The sequence below is a fragment of the Neovison vison genome, chromosome 10 (assembly GCF_020171115.1).
Source record: "Neovison vison isolate M4711 chromosome 10, ASM_NN_V1, whole genome shotgun sequence".
Classification (NCBI taxonomy): domain Eukaryota; kingdom Metazoa; phylum Chordata; class Mammalia; order Carnivora; family Mustelidae; genus Neogale; species Neogale vison.
This window is the reverse complement of record NC_058100.1, coordinates 51,230,717-51,247,499: the sequence shown is the minus strand read 5'-3', so window position 1 is coordinate 51,247,499 and position 16,783 is coordinate 51,230,717. Positions and strand designations below refer to the sequence as shown.

At 39.0% G+C, this 16,783-nt stretch overlaps 1 protein-coding gene across 4 annotated transcripts in view; it reads left to right on the top strand.

Moving 5' to 3' along the window:
* The window catches only part of EDEM3 (ER degradation enhancing alpha-mannosidase like protein 3), a 69,831-nt gene extending 54,726 nt beyond the window's left edge, over positions 1–15,105 (top strand). For 2 of the 4 annotated variants that reach the window (XM_044267284.1, XM_044267283.1), the window contains exons 19-21: positions 3,306–3,491; positions 4,768–4,815; positions 11,103–15,105. In XM_044267284.1, coding sequence (XP_044123219.1) covers positions 3,306–3,491; positions 4,768–4,815; positions 11,103–11,512 — 644 coding nt within the window. In that variant the 3' untranslated portion in view covers positions 11,513–15,105. The remainder of the gene's footprint in view (positions 1–3,305; positions 3,492–4,767; positions 4,816–11,102) is intronic. The other 2 variants (XM_044267287.1, XM_044267285.1) reach the window with 1 other exon arrangement.
* The last annotated feature ends 1,678 nt before the right edge of the window (positions 15,106–16,783 follow it).

The following is a 16,783-nucleotide window of genomic DNA, read 5'->3' as shown; positions in this document are numbered from 1 at the left end:
CTAACAAGCAGACCTTGACTGCCAGGGAAAAAAGAAATTTTTCTTTCATTTTTAAAGATGTGTTTATTTATTTTCAGAGAGAAGGAGCAGGGTGGAGGGTGCAGAGAGGCAGAGGGCCAGAGAGAGAGTCTCAAGCAGGCTCTCCCCACTGACCAGGGAGCCCCATGCCATGCTTGATTTTACAACCCTGATACTATGACCTGAGCCGAAATCAAGAGTCAGACACTTAACTGACTGAGCCACCCAGGTGCCCCAAATTTTTCTTTGCTTTAAGTATATAGTTTATATTCAGAACTACAAGACCTGAGATCACATCCTAATTATGAAGTTAAAAGTTTTTATAGCTTCTCGCACAGGGAAAATCTATTTTGAATTTTTTCCTTCTTTCTGGGATAGATTTCCTTTTCCAATTCAAGGTAAGTAATAATTAAGGCATTTGAAATAAAATACTAGGATTTATTTCAGTGAAAATAATTATTTACTCTTCCTTTTGCTTATCCTATATGGGCACTTCAGGGCTGATTTATTGAGTGCAGAGATTTCATTAGTTAATTCAGTATTAGGAGAACTTCTGCTTAATAACTTAAATCAGCAATTGGCACACTACAGCCTGTAGGCCAAGTCCATATCACTGCCTTATTTTGTAAATAAAAGTTTTACTGAAACACAGCCATGCCCGTTTGTTCCATATTGTGTATGCTTACTTCCGAGCAACTGTAAGAGTAGAGAACTGTATAGCCTAAAATATTCACTCTCCTGCCAATTACAGAAAAAGGCTGCTGCTGCCCAACTTAAATGATCTCTCCATCCTTGGTGATTTTCTACACTGTGAGGTTGTTTTTATTGAAGAATTTAATAACTTGTCATCACTATCATTTTGAACACCTCTTTACCAAGACTTAAAAAATATAAAATATAAGAAATAAGGGCTGGAACACATATGGAGTAGTTTAGGTTTCCACTAAGTCTCATTCTCATGGTATTCTATACTCTGCAAGGTTTTTCAAGTTTGTTTTCTTTAATAGCTGTTATTAGCAGAATCTTCTACTGAGTTCAGTGGGTAAACAAGTAAGAGGCAATGATCCTTACTTTCAGGAAATTTTTTTTTTAAGATTTTATTTATTCATTTGACAGAGATCACAAATAGGCAGAGAGGCAGGCAGAGAGAGAGGGGGAAGCAGGCTCACTGCTGAGCAGAGAGCCTGATCCCAGGCTTGATCCCAGGATCCTGAGACTATGACCTGAGCTGAAGGCAGAGGTTTAACCCATTGAGCCACCCAGGTGCCCCAGGAAATACCACTTTTAAAGAGAAAATTTCTTGTATTATAACATCTTTTCCCTATTTTTTTTGTTTCTGATGAAGTATTTTGTTTGGTTTTGCTGGTTTTCATTGTATATAAATGAGAAGATTAGGGCTTAGCTGTTTTTTATCACACGTACTAAAAGTGAAAATTATCTTAGAATAATCATTTGGCTGCAAGAGATCATAATTGATTTAAGCTGGTTTAAGAAGGGAGGTTTGTTTACTGCATGGAACTGGATTATTTTTTTATTTTATTATTGTATATATATAATATATATATAACATATATATATTTTTAGATTTTTTTAGATTTTTTTTTAATTTGACAAAGATCAAAAGTAGGCAAAGAGGCAGTCAGAGAGAGGAGGAAGCAGGCTCCCTGCCGAGCAGAGAGCCCCATGCGGGGCTCGATCCCAGGATCCTGGAATCATGACCTGAGCCAAAGGCAGGCTTTAACCCACTGAGCCACCCAGGCATCCCAGTCTTTTGTATATTTTTTTAAGATTTTATTTATTTATTTGACAGAGAGAGATCATAAGTAGGCAGAGAGGCAGGCAGGGAGAGAGAGGAGGAAGCAGATCCCCCGCTAAGCAGAGAGTCCGATGCGGGGCTTGATCCTAGGACCCTGGGATCATGACCTGAGCCGAAGGCAGAGGCACCACTGAGCCACCCAGGCGTCCTCGGAACTGGATTATTTTAATTGAATGTGAGAGTAAGAAATTCGGCTGAGTAAAAGTCATCAGAAACCATGATAGCTCCTAGAGTTTTTCACATCTCTCTCTCTTATCTTTCAGTCTTCTTAGACTCTCTTTGCTGCATAGACTCTCTTCACTGCATCTCTTTGCAGTTCTGCTTCATTCTCCAGCTTCTCACCAGCTTGCTCCCTCTTTGCTCATTAGTTCCCAAAAGGTCATTCTAAAATTAGAGCCTCAGCCCTGAGTCTGTGCCCCCTTACTAGATCCCTGTCCATTGCTGACTGAAACCTTCTTGCCGTGTGCCACTTCCGGGGCCTCTAGAGAGACTGAGAGCCAGTGGCCCTGTTTTGTCCAATCAACTATCGCTAAGGAGGAGAGTCCTACTTGGTATTCTCCACTTAGCAGGGCCTATCACCGCAAGCTCTCTGAGAAGGGACAGGCAGGCTTCTCATCTGGCGTGCGCAGTGAGGAGGGGGTGACCGACTCACCAGTACAGCAGTATTTAGCAGTCCTACAGCAGTTACCTCACCCGTGTGAAACAACTGTAGTGTTCACTTCAACTTACAGAGGAAGAACCACGATCATCATTCTTCTTTGTGAACAGTATAGAAATAGGAGCTATCATTTAATAGTTTGGTAAATGCCATTAAAGGAAATCTTAAACAGCAATGAAATTTCATTCATAGTTCTATCATTGTAAGCCAAGGCTTTGAATATTTCTATTTCTGGGCTTTCTCATAAGCATATGGAAGTGTTTAGTCATAATTATGGATTATTGTGTTCTACTTTTTCATGTAATAGTAATATTCTGTTTTTCTGTGTGTTCCATTAAGTAGTTAATTGTAATTTGCTTATAATAGGGGTGCCTGGGTGGCTCAGTGGGTTAAAGCCTCTGCCTTCGGCTCAGGTCATGATCTCAGGGTCCTGGGATCGAGTCCCACATCAGGCTCTCTGCTCAGCAGGGAGCCTGCTTCCCCCCCTCTCTCTGCCTGCCTCTCTGCCTACTTGTGATCTCTGTCTGTTAAATAAATAAAACCTTTTAAAAAAAATAATTCACAGTTGTTCACAATTACAAATGGTACTCCAGTGAACTACTTTAGGCCTAGATCATTTTGCTTGTTTTGAGTTCTTCCTCAGAATAAATTTCTAGGAATGGAATTAGTGAGCTCTAAAAGTATGTTCATTTTTCTGATTCTTGATGCATAAAATAAATGCCGCCAACAGGTGAAAAAAATAATAAAGATTGGTCTATAGATCTTTTTAATGGACAGAGGTTTTGACGTTTGCTGTATTCATTTCCTGGCTAGATGACAATGAGGGGAGCAGCAGTGATACTGCCCCTCTGTTCCAGATGGCGGGTGATGGAAAAGACACAGATGACATCAAGATCCCCATGCTGTTCTTATTCAGTAAAGAAGGAAGCATCATACTGGATGCCATCCGGGAGTATGAGGAGGTGGAAGTGCTTCTTTCTGACAAAGCAAAAGATAGAGGTAAGGGTAAAAAATCATGTGTTTTTTACACAGCTTAGCATTGATTTTACTAGTTAGATAATAAAAATGAGTTATAAAAAGTTACTTTTGGTTAACTGGTAAAATAGAAGATGGTTTCGAAAAATATTTTTGGAAATAAGAGTTGTAAAATATTTATTTTGCTTTGTTTGCTGACTTAGGATGTTTTTCGAATTTTATTTTTTATATGACATTTATCACTTCTGCTGTGGTTCTGCCCAGTGATAAAAATATAGCTAATATATCAAGAGAGTCAATTTAAGCAGTCTCAGGTGTTCACTGTTCAATTATACTGATACTACATCTTACATTTCTTTTATAAGGAATAAAAAGATTGTATGGAATGACATTATATACAATGTAATAGTAGTTGGGTTTCAGCAGGCCACCAATAATCAGATGACCACTGTCATGGTGAAGGCAGTAAAAATCTAGCAGGTTCTGTCCACCGAGGCGTACGTTTATCACATAGGGATTTACAAGTTACAAGAGTTACGACTGGCTGATGTGTGAAGGACAGGGTAGCATGCCTTAAGCTGTGACAATATGTAGTCCTCTCTAGGCCAAAATGTTTGTTAGTAACTTGAAAGCTGTTTGAAACCCAAATAATTGTATACATGCCAGGTCTCACTAGTACTCTTTTTCAGTTTGACACCCAGGGATAGTGGAGGAGTGAGGGAAAGTGACCCGTCAGACATAGACTGCCATCCTGCTTATGGGAGCAGGCTTACCTAGCCACTGGAGGCATCTGCAGAGAGAACTGTATTTCTCTCATTACCTGTAAATGATTAACGTTGTGGGATTTGTGTAGGGTTCTTGAATCCCTGGGGATGTTTGTCCAACAGCTAGGTAGGTAATTGATTCAATTCACTTCCAAGTGAAACAGTGGGGAAAAAAAAAAAAAAAGTGCAGCGGTACTTTGGTACTAGCCAGCTCAGTGTGTTCTCTTGTCTTCTCGTGTTACTTTATTCTTCTTTGAGGATCTTCCATGTGTCCACTATTTAAGAACAATGAAGTGAATAGGATGAATGTTTGTAAAGATGTATAAATAAAAATAGAACAGAATAGGATTTCTGATCTTCTTAAATCCTCCTGTGTTCCTGGCTTTTTTTTTTTTCTGAGTCTTTTTTCTCAACTTGGATCCTCTCTTCTCCATATATGCGTGTAGCACATCAAACACAGGCAAATTATTACTCCATATAACTCTTTAATGCCTTTGCTTTTCTCCCCCCTATTTGTGCTACCATTGGAATTTCAGCAGCAATATTAAAAGGTAAAATGATTCCAAGCTACATTATTAATAGTAGTAAGTATCTTGCATTACTAAGCTTTAAATTATGTATATGTATATATGTATGTGTGTATGTGTATATATATACACACATGCATGTGCAAATATATATATACATATAATTTGTTTCAGTGGATACCATGATAATATCTGGATTAATGTAATTAGATTTTCATTTCTAGTCAGCTCTCCCACAATAATAATTCTTTATTGATCCTGTCCTAACAAATCCTGTGAATTACATATCCATATAGTATAGATGAACTCACTAGTCCATGTAAGAGTCAGTCTAATGAAGACGCTGTTGTTTTGGCATGTATTACTTTTGATCACTTTTATTTGAATATAATGTAAAGTCTTTAAAATATCAGCTTGTTTTTAAAAATACATATATGTGTAGGGGTGCATGGGATTAGGACTACGAGGTCGTAGTAAACCATATGCTTCTCATACCAGAGAAAGAATAAGAGAAAAAAGATAAATTCTACTATAGATCCTCCCCTGCCCCCACATCTGTGGGAGGTATATTCCAAGATCCTCCAGTAGGTGCCAGGAACTATGGATGGTCTACTGTTCTGTATATATACCATGTTTTCCTATACATACATACCTGTGATAAAGTCTAATTTACAAATTAGCACAATAAAAGTCTGATAACAATAACTAATAATAAAATAGAACAGTTATAACAATATACTGTAATGAGATTTATGTGAACCTGGTCTTTCTTAAAATATCTTAACGGTACTATACCCATCCTTCTTGTGGTGATATGAGATGATAAAATGCTACTTGATGAGATGAAGCGAGAGGAATGACATGGGCAGTGTGACCCTAGCCTTAGGCTACTGTTCACCTTCTGATGCTGCGTCAGGAGGCGGAAGATCATCTGCTTCCTGACCACGGCTGATGGCGGGTAACTGAAGTGTCACAAAGGAAAACCGGTGGGGGCTGGGGGGTGCCACTGTGCAAAAAATACTATCTGAACAGTATTCTCTCTCTCTCTCTCTCTTTTTTTTTTTTAAGATTTTATTTATTTGACAGACAGAGATCACAAGTAGGCAGAGAGGCAGGCAGAGAGAGAGAGAGGAGGAAGCAGGCTCCTTGCTGAGTAGAGAGCCTGATGCGGGGTACGATCCCAGGATTCTGGGATCATGACCTGGGCTGAAGGCAGAGGCTTTAACCCACTGAGCCACCCAGGTGCCCCTTCTCTCTCTCTTTTTTTAAGATTTTATTTATTTGATGAGAGAGAGCACAAGTAGGCAGAGTTGCAGGCAGAGGGAGAGGGAGCAGGCTCCCCACTGACGAGGGAGCCCAGTGTACGGCTCGATCCCAGAACCCTAGGATCATGGCCTGAGCCAAAGGCAGCTGTTTGACAGACTGAGCCACCCAGACACTCCTGAAAAGTATTTTTTAAGGACCGTGCAGTTAAAAGGGCTTTATAGAAATGATTTATTTTTAAAGTTTTGCTGGGCTCTAAAGTTAGTGAGCTGTGATTCTGTTACAGAATGATCGTTTGATAAAAAGTCTTTAAAAAAAAAACCTCCCCTTTTTATGTAGCTCTTTCAAGAACTATACAACTATGTTAACAAAATCAATATAATAAAATTATTGGTATAACAGAAACTCAGTAATAGTTTTAATAAATCAACTACTTTATTCATCTAGGAAAATATCCTAAGAAGATGATGTCTCTAGTGTTGTCATTAATTTGTCCTGCGCCATTACCGCATCCCACATTTCTCTTCTGCGTCAGCGGATGCTGATGCTGTTGTTACAAGTGTAGATTCCTAAGTCTTACTCCAGAATATTGAATCAGACTCTCGGAAGGCAGGGGACTAGAATCTGAAATTGTAAACAAGCATCCCAGGTAATTCCACTCAGTTACACTTTGAGAAGCAGTGAACAACACTAAGAAGGCACCTTTTCTTCCTTTTTTTTTTTTAGTCTCCCAGTTATGTCTGAACCATATTATACCATCAAGGGGGCTAGGTAGGATTATATAAGTACCTCCAGTAATTAGCATCCTTAAAATCTGCGCATTAACATGTCCTCCAGATTGCTCTTTAAAAATCTCATTCCACAAATTCATACTTCCTTTATAAAGTCGCACAGTTTTAATTGAGCAGTTCATCCCACATGTTGACACAGAAAATAGAAGCCCAAAGCCCCAGAACAAGCCCCTACTCCCACTCTCGCTTTCTAATTCTGATGAGAAGTTCCAGCGATTGATACAGAAATATCTGTAATAGTCTTGTCTGCTAGCAAAAAGATATCTTATTACACATTATTCTAAAGAAGTAAAGCATTAGTAATTTATGAAGTGGAAATACTGCTTCCTCAGGTCAGACCAGTCCTACTTCTAATAGTTGAGCTCGTCATGGAAGTTTTAATATCTTGTCTCTCATGTTTCCGACCTTTCCAAATTTTAAGAATTACTCCAACCCTGTGCTCACCAACAAATGACACTGTGCTGTTACATTTAGATCCAAATTGATAGTTTATTTATTTATTTATTTAAATATTTTATTTATTTATTTGATAGATCACAAGTAGGCAGAGAGGCAGGCAGAGAGAGAGGAGGAAGCAGGCTCCCCGCTGAGCAGAGAGCCCGATGCGGGGCTCGATCCCAGGACCCTGAGATCATGACCTGAGCCGAAGGCAGAGGCTTTAACCCACTGAGCCACCCAGGCGCCCCCAAATTGATAGTTTATAATTAAGAATCCATTTCCTTTTCTCAGTAGTATTTTAAAGGGGAAATGAATCAGCATTTTGAAGGTTCAGACATGATCATGCTTTCAGTTTACAGTGTAGGTCAAGGGTGGCTTGAGGGCTGTAGACTGTTTTCAGTCCTGCTCCTCTATGTATAGCTACCTGATACAGAGGCGGACAGAGAAAAGGGGGGAAAGAAAAGAAAGGTCCCGTGGTTCGAACTGCTCAAGATTTAAGTCTAGCAGTGTTACTTTTCCTAAGATTATCCCCCATTGAACTTGATTGGGGTGAATCTACCCTAAAGTTGAACTGCAAAATTTAATATGTATGCAGAAGACCTCTTTGCCTGGAAAGGAGCTTCTGAAGCATTCTTGTTAAGCCGAATTGATACTTACCTGCACCCTTCTATTAGCCTGACATGTTTTCGCATGCATTTTTGCATTTGTACATCTCTTCCTTTTTCTGAGATGCTTATCCATCCCTATCCGCACGCCCATGGCCCATTTCTTCTTGAGGACATTTAGCATCCTGCACACCCATTTAAATACCACCTTCTTAATGGAATTTTCTCTTATTCTCATAGGTGAAATGTAAGAGTGTCCCCCCCCCTTTTTTTTTTTAAGATTTATTTATTTACTTGAGAGAGAGAGAACGGGGAGGGGCAGCGAGAGAGGGAGAGAGAGTCTTTTTTTTTTTTTTTTTAAGATTTTATTTATTTATTTGACAGATCACAGGTAGACAGAGAGGCAGGCAGAGAGAAGTAGGAAAGCAGGCTCTCTGCAGATCAGGTCCTGATCGCAGGACCCTAAGATCATGATCTGAGCTGAAGGCAGAGGCTTTAACCCACTGAGCCACCCAGGTGCCCCAGGGAGAGAGAGTCTTAAGCAGATTCCTTGCTGAGTGCAGAGCCAGACATGGGGCTTGATCTCAGGACCCTGAGATCATGACCTGAGCCGAAACCAAGAGTCAGACACTTAAAGGACCGTGCCACCGAGGCGCTCCAAGGATCTTTTTAATATCGTTCTACTTTGACATTCATATTAAATCCTGCTGCTTTACCTGCTCTCATCTCTATAATCCGTGCTTGCAGCAAATGTTGGCCGGACAGACGTATCAATGATCATAGAACATCCAGTTTCAAGTCTTTGCCAAGGCTCCCTTGTTCTTTTATTATTAAAACTTAATCATTTTCTTGTCGTTGTATCCTGAGATTTTCTTCATTTTTTGGTGTGTGTTTCTGATACACCATTCCGGAATTTAATGATGTAGTTGTTAATGCTCTTGAGGACTGGGCTGCTCCCTACAGGACGCTGACCCGCCCCGTAGAATAAGGCCGTCAGACCGTGCGACCCCGACACTAACTCCTTCCTTGCCTTTTCTGTTGCTTCAACGGCCGTCTTTACTTTCCTGATTGCTGCTGCTTTGCTATCTGTCAGATAGTCTTACATATTTTCTCTGTCTGGGAAGTCTGGAAAGACTTGCTCTTCTTTTCAACTAATCTATTTGTTTATCCTGTGCCAATAATAAAAGTTTGCTGTTTTGAATGTATTTTGATACCTGATAAGGCAACTCCCGTCTCACTAATTCCTTTCAAAATTTCTTGACTTCTCTTTGATGTATATTCTTCCATAAGAACTTCCAAATAATTCTATCTGGTCCCAAAAGAAAACAAAAAAAAAAAGTAGAAATGGGGTTCATTTTGGAATTGTGTTGTTGTATGCTTTACATGTAAGTAGAAAGTTTTACTATCTGTAAATGTGATCTGGTCTTACTGTATGTTTTTATTGACATTTTGTGGTATTATTAAGTAATGTAGGTCTCATATCTTTCATAGCAAATCTAATCATTTTATAGTTTTAATTTTTATTATGAAAAGGGTACTTAACTTTATTTCTAACTTGTTTTTACTATAGAGAGGTTATTTGCCTATTTTATTTTTACCCTTCTTTTCAAGTTCCTATATTATCTTAATGTTATTTTTTAAAAATTTAGAGTTGCTTTGAGTTTAAATATACAACACACTCTAAAAATACAATTTGATCTATTCTTTTCCTATATTTATACCGACTTCTGTTTTCTTATCCTGTAGTTTTAGCTAGATTTCCAGAATCTATTGCATAATCTGTAGCCGTAGGGTAATTTTTTGCCAAAAGCACAATTTTTATTACTAGACCAGACAGTACTACATCTTTTCCTATACTTCTAAACCAGATTAGTACAATCTAGAAAAAACCCTGAAGGTTTTTCTTTTTGTTTTCCCTTGAACTTAGGGTAGCCTATTGTAAGTGAGCGGCCAGCTCCTGTTTTCTCTTCTTTGGTCCCCACCGTGATTTTCCTAATTGTTGAATTAAAGTATACCTTTTCCACAGCTTAGAAGAGAGAGAGTGTGGGGACTCCCCAGCCCCCACGAACTTAAACTTCCCTAGTCAGGGAATCCTTCATCAGGATATACATAAACGCACCTGTCTGTACCTTCCCGCATGCCTGTTTCCTTTAGTTTTTCTGGTTTCATAGTATGTCCCATCTTCCCTTCCTTCCTTGACTCATTAACTCTACTTACCTTTTAAATCTCAGCTCAGTGTCACTTTCTGAAGGAAACCCTCGGCTCTCCTTACTCTTTCCTATTCTCTGTAAGCTTTCCTAGCAACATAAAACATGTCATAGTTACGCTTTTCCATTGATTTTGTGTAATTATTTGTAAATGTTTTCCCCACCTGGACTAAAAGATCCATTAGGGCAGGTCTGGTGTTTGGCTTTTGCCTCACGTGGTCACCTTGCACAGTGCCTGCCGCACTGAGAGGGACCCCTCAGGACCCGCGAGCGCACTGCCTGCAGAGACGGGGAGCACACGGCAGGGGCCATCAGTGTGAGTCACACACTGTCTTGTGGGAGCCCTGAACAGAAGGTCTCTAGCAGTTTCACTGTATCTTCAGTACAAGAGGTTTAACCTCCTCTTCAGCCTCCCAGTGGATTTTTAAATGATACCTTCTAATTCATAGACCTACAATAATGAAATACAATAATCTGTTCTTGCTTGTCTTTGTGAAAATATTTTATCTAACCACATTAGTACCCTCAAATCCATAGTGTTGAATTATCTGCATTTTCATGGCTTACTGAGTGGAATTTCACTTTCCAAAAGAGTATTATCTTAAAACATAGTGATAAGTGCTGTTTAAAATTTATTCTGTTTCATGTATTCTCATGTACAAGCTTTTCTGAATTTAGATATTTAGCAATAAGTTTTAGACATCTAGTGCAAATTGATATGCATTTTAGCAGTATTATCTAATGTATTTCTTGGCATAACGAATCCCCATTGAAGGCAGTCTAGATGATGACTAGAGTCATCCTTTCAGTTTGAAAGTCCTGTCGAATTTTGCAAAATGCATATAAAGGAAAAATGTGGTTACATTATTATTCGAAGGCAGTACTTTTACCCTTCAATGTTAATATTCACTGTTTTGCATTAATGTGCTTTTCTTTTTCTTTTATTTCATTTTATTGTGAACACCAGTATGCTCTTAAAACTGCCATAGGAAATATTTTGAGTGGGAAAGTAGCATGAAGCTTCTTTCTTTCACATACAGATCCTGACACGGACAGTGAGGAGCAGCCGTCCTCTGAAAACGATTCTCAGGATCAGAGTGCTGAACAGATTGCGCCAAGTTCTCAGGAGGTTGATTTGGTTGATCAAGAGTCTCCTGAGGAAAGTTCTCTAAACTCAGAACCAGAATCATCATCTCCAGCAGATACGGACAATGCTGCAAGCGTTTCTGCTTCTGAACAGAATTCTAACCCCATGGAGAACCATGAGACTACAAGTCTTGATGGTGAATGTACAGATTTAGATAACCAGCTCCAGGAACAATCAGAAACTGAGGAAGATTCCAATCCTAATGTTAGCTGGGGTAAAAAGGTCCAGCCTATAGACTCCATATTAGCAGACTGGAATGAAGATATAGAAGCATTTGAAATGATGGAGAAGGATGAACTATGACTCACTAAAGAATCCGGTGGTAGGTATTTAAAAAGAAAAGGCAAACTGTGGTTCACAGACACCCTGATACTAAGCAGGCTCTCTAGTGGGAGTCTTTGAGGATGCTGAGGAGTAACCACGTTCTGACTGAGATAGTGGTCGTAGGAACCTGGAGCATGCTGTGTTAGAGCTGACCTTGCGTAAAACCGTCCCATCCAGAATGGAAACTCACAGTCCCTCCCCCACCCTGACTCCCACCTGTGACAGAATCACACCACCCTGCAGCCCCCCAGGCCGGGAAAGGATAGCTGGGCATTCCTAGGAGCCAGATTGCTGTGCAGTCTCTGGATAGACAAGAAACAAATTCAGTTGATGGTGGAGTGGAGAATAGGAATTTGTTAGCTTTCTAGTTAAAGGAAGCTTGACTTTCCTCGTTTTGGGGGTTAGAGGCTCTTTGGGGAAAATACATATGAGCATTGTGGGCATTCTGGTTTTGCTGCCTTCACAGAAACACTCAGAGTGACCCGAGTGGTTACGAAGCAGATGGGTTTATGATGAAAACGGGCTTTGCTCATCACTTCCACTTGCTTCATCGTGAAACAAATGATCAAGATGACTTGATTTTTTTCCGCTCTTAACAGTGTCCTTTTTGTTTAAACCAAAGGTGAACCCAGTGTACTTTCTCAGTGAGTTCTCTGCATAAAGGTTAATCATTGGGACCAGGTAAAAAGGTCATATAATATATTATGGAAATTGGTTACTTAATACTTAGGAAAAATGGAACAAGGGAGAAACTGTAATGTAATATGAACTTGCCATTGGGCCTTCCGTAGGGAGAGCCATGACTACTCTGAAATGGAACTTAAAGTTCTATCCTTGTCGGGTAAATTATAAATCTTTGCCGGTTCATTTCTCTTAGAGGTGATTACCTCTAGCCATCAGCCTTACTCCATCCCATGTTTAGTATGCAGTTTGAGCCACAAGGGCCATACCGCCAATAGCTGAATACATTTTGTTCCATTTTTCTATTTTAGGGAGCCATAATGAAACTGTGGTAGTGATCTAAAAATCCTAGGGAAACTACTATTTTTCTTCTTTGAAACTAGTTTCTAAAGACGCACCTAAGGAATCTGTCACATTTTCTGTTGAATCATGGTTTTTGAGGTTTGTTTTTTTTTTAACTTTTCTTTTTTTTTTTTAACAGATATTCCTTTTGATATGTACTTGAAAAGTAATCTATGGTAACCTGTGTAAGAAACATACACAGTGGCAACTAACATATAGCCATATAGCTTAATGAGAATTTATTTTCCCTTTTTTTTTCTTTTTTTTTTTTGGTGGCAGTCTGGTGCTGGCCGCATTTAAGTTTTAAAATCTGTTGTTGATACCCTGTAGACAGCCCTGTAGTTGAAATCATGGTTTTATTCATCTTATTTATTTTTTTTAAACTTACTAAATCAGTTCTAAAGGAATATTTGTGAGACTTAATTTTCTTTCTCTTTACCGTGACATTACATAATAATCTTTTCTTAAAACACAGTTTTGAGGTACTGATGAACTTAAACTGTATGGGGAGCTGTTAAAAGGAGAGCAGAGCTGTATTGTAGTTATGTATATTCGTGTACAGTATGTCTTAGATCCCAAGTAAACATAATCTTTTCTAAGGGGATAAATAGCTGCTTTCAAAAATTCCAGCTAAATATAATTGGGTCAATGAATAATAAAACTAATAGAGAATTCACGTTTTAGGGGGAGGGCGGGGAGGAGTAGTAGAATAAGACCTTTATTGGCCCTTAATTAAACCTGACACTAAAATGGATATTTTAGTCTTTCTGCATGTGAAATTTGGTGTAAGAAGATAGAACTATAATACATACAGTATACGGAAGGATAGACATAGTGCTTTGTTCATATTAATTGCAAAGCTGCCAAAATAGCTGAAGCTTAATTACTTGACTTGCCTTGATTTATAGGACTGGGGCTTGGAGAAAAGGAGCAGATGTTCCTCTAAGACTTTGATTACAGAAGCCTTATATACATTGATTTGATTTTGTATTTGTAGCTCAGAGCCATTGTTGTCTAAATTCAGCTTTTCTAAGTTAACAAAACAACGTGGTTTTTTCCCCCAGCAAAGATCTCAAGGTATAGGAGAGCCCCCTTATTACGTTCCCTGCCTTTGGCCATTAGGGGGAGTTCTTGCCATTCCTTGAGGTCTAGAAGCAGATTGTTCACTTTTTTTATAAAAGTGAATCCTTTTAAAAAATATATATATAACAAGTTATACTTAACACCCAGAAGGAATCATATTTGATTTTTCCCTATTTGAGAAGGTGTAATGTTCAGCTTCAGAACTCCCAACGTTATCATTAACAACACATTCTTATTTGACGTACTGCCATGAAGTTGTCTTTTGAGTTCATTAAAAAATTCCAACAGCATTAGGTGGTTTTTTTTTTTGAATGTTTTGTTTTTTAAATACCTTTGATAGACATTTTATTTACTTCCTAAATATTCAGGGGATTCTATGAGACCCTGAATTTTAGAAACATCTGGTCTACCTCAGTTAAATGTTGACTGCATAGAAACAGAGCTGAAATGATCACCACAGCCATAAAATTGTTGGACTAAGAAGGATTTATACAATGTTTACAAACCTGGAATCAAGTAAGGATTTTATCTGAAAGTGAAAAGTTAGATATTAGAGCAAGTATTTAATTCAGGTATTTTCAAGTTTTAAAACTTAACTTGTTTACCTAACTAAAAAATAGCTGTAGCTTTTTCTGCTTATGAACGTCTATTAAAATGATACGCCCTAATTTGCAATAATTTTCCCATAAAGTACGTGTGACAGAATTGTAATTTGCTGGATATGTTTAGGATGGGATATTTTGTTGGGTAGGTTTTTTTTTTTCTTTTCTTTTTAACCTTTAATAGGCTTCCAACAATAATATAACTGTTGTTTCAGAACAAATTGTTTTTTGACATTATACTTTCCCCTTTTTCTTCACAGTATTAGAGAGTAAAATGAAAAATTGTGCGCTCTCTGGTTTTAACTTCTAATTAATTATTGTTTTGAGAATTTCTTTAAAATTTAAATTACCATCATAGCCCTTTTTACAATAAAACCAGCATTTGTTCTCTCACCAAACCCCATGCCAGATTCATCGTAAAGGAAGCTCAGCATAAGTAATTCAGATAGCGCTTATAATTTTGGAAGTGGGGGGTGGGGGGGAGCTGATTTAGTAAATATTCCAACCGGTCGTTTTATGCACAAGGCTTCAGTCAGAACATAGAAAAAAAAACATTCTGTGAATGAAATATTGTATGTTCAGATTTTATAAAAGACATTTTTAAAAGCCCAATTTACAGCCGTATATTTTCTTATGATGTAATTTATGAAAAAGATGTCTGTACTAACAGGTGCTGTAACACTACTGTTGTTGGATTTTGTTGTTTGGTGATAAATGTATACAATATTTCTAAGGGAAACTATGTACTGTGATGTAAAAGTCTGGGCAAAATGTATATAATCCTTGTATATAATTGTGTATTTGATTATAATTACTGATTGTAAAGATTTAATAAAATATGTAAATATTCTGGTCTAGTTTTAATTTGGATTTACAGCATCACTTTGCTTATCTTTATACTTTGGTATCTTTTTAAAAAATTTTTTCACCAGTCTGTCTTTCCTTTAATTTTCTTTTTACCCCAGGGGGACAAATCTGGGGATAGTTTAGGGTATAGAAACAAGCACTGAAGAGTTCCACAACTCAAATAGTGCCAAGGACCCTCAGAGGAGAGATGAGTTAATAATTCACAGTGTCAATATTGGTGACATGTTTATTTTTTTTATTTAAAGATTTTATTTATTTGAGAGAGAGAGACAGTGAGAGAGAATGAGCGAGGAGAAGGTCAGAGAGCGAAGCAGACTCCCCATGGAGCTAGGAGCCTGATGTGGGACTCGATCCCGGGACTCCAGGATCACGCCCTGAGCCGAAGGCAGTCGTCCAACCAACTGTGCCACCCAGGCGTCCCTGGTGACATGTTTATATTTTGAGTTTACTTAATAAAATCTTTGGCTGTTGTCATCCAAAGTCAACGTAGCCTCTCCTGTTAATTCCAGTGAGGCCACTTCCTTTTATTTATTTATTTATTTTAAAAGATTTATTTATTTATTTATTTATTTGACAGACAGATCACAAGTAGGCAGAGAGGCAGGCAGAGAGAGAGGAGGAAGCAGGCTTCCCGCCAAGCAGAGAGCCCGATGCAGGGCTCAATCCCAGGACCCTGGGATCATGACCTGAGCCAAAGGCAGAGGTTTTAACCCACTGAGCCACCCAGGCGCCCCTGGGGCCACTTCCTTTTAGCAGCCACTTTCAGATCCTGGGATACTGTGCTTCTCATGTGTACCGTTCCAGAGTTTCTGAGTGCGGACCTCTTGAAAGGCCTAATCGTAATTACTATTATCTATTGATAATTGCTTTCGTTAATGATGAGTAAATTGAGACCCGAAGTTCTAAGTTCTCAAAGCCCCACGTTTGGTGACGGGCAATGGGACGGGATCTCTGGTCGACCTCCCGAGCCCACGCTCCTTTCAGTGCACCTTCTCCATTTCTCTGTCTCTACCCTTCTCACACCTCCGTTACAGTTTCGGCTCACCTTCCACTCAGCCACTACCTTGCCACCTGACCACTTTCTTCCCATTTGGGGTTAAAGTTTAGAAATGGTAGCATCCATTCTCGGGGTCTCCGGACATGAACTCTGGTGTCAGCCTGCCTCTATTCCCCGAGGACAGAACCACACTATTTCAGCAAGAGCTTAAAGGATCTAATAGTATCTCTTGGAAGATTTCAAAGGAGAGGTTGCCCTTCTTTCCTGGGTAAAGCAAGTTTAAGAGTTCTCTCTACTAAGAGAAGCTAAGAATTGTGAGCTAAGAATTGACTCGCATCTACCAGCGAGTCAAGTTTTGAGTTCCCAAAGCTTTGCTCTTGATTTACTCTAATAAGCCTGGAGGTCTGTAGTGTTCATCTTCAGTGAAGAAGTAATGATAGACCCTTGAGGATTCTCTTAGTTCATAAAAGAACATACTTGTCGGGTGCCTGGATGGCTTAGTGGGTTCTCCCTCTGCCTTTGGCTCAGGTCATGATCCCAGGGTCCTGGGCTCGAGCCCCGCATCGGGTTCCCTACTCAACAGGGAGCCTGCTTCCCTTCCTCTCTGCCTGCCTCTCTGCCTACTTGTGATCTCTGTCTGTCAAATAAATAAATAAAATCTCTAAAGCAAACAAACAA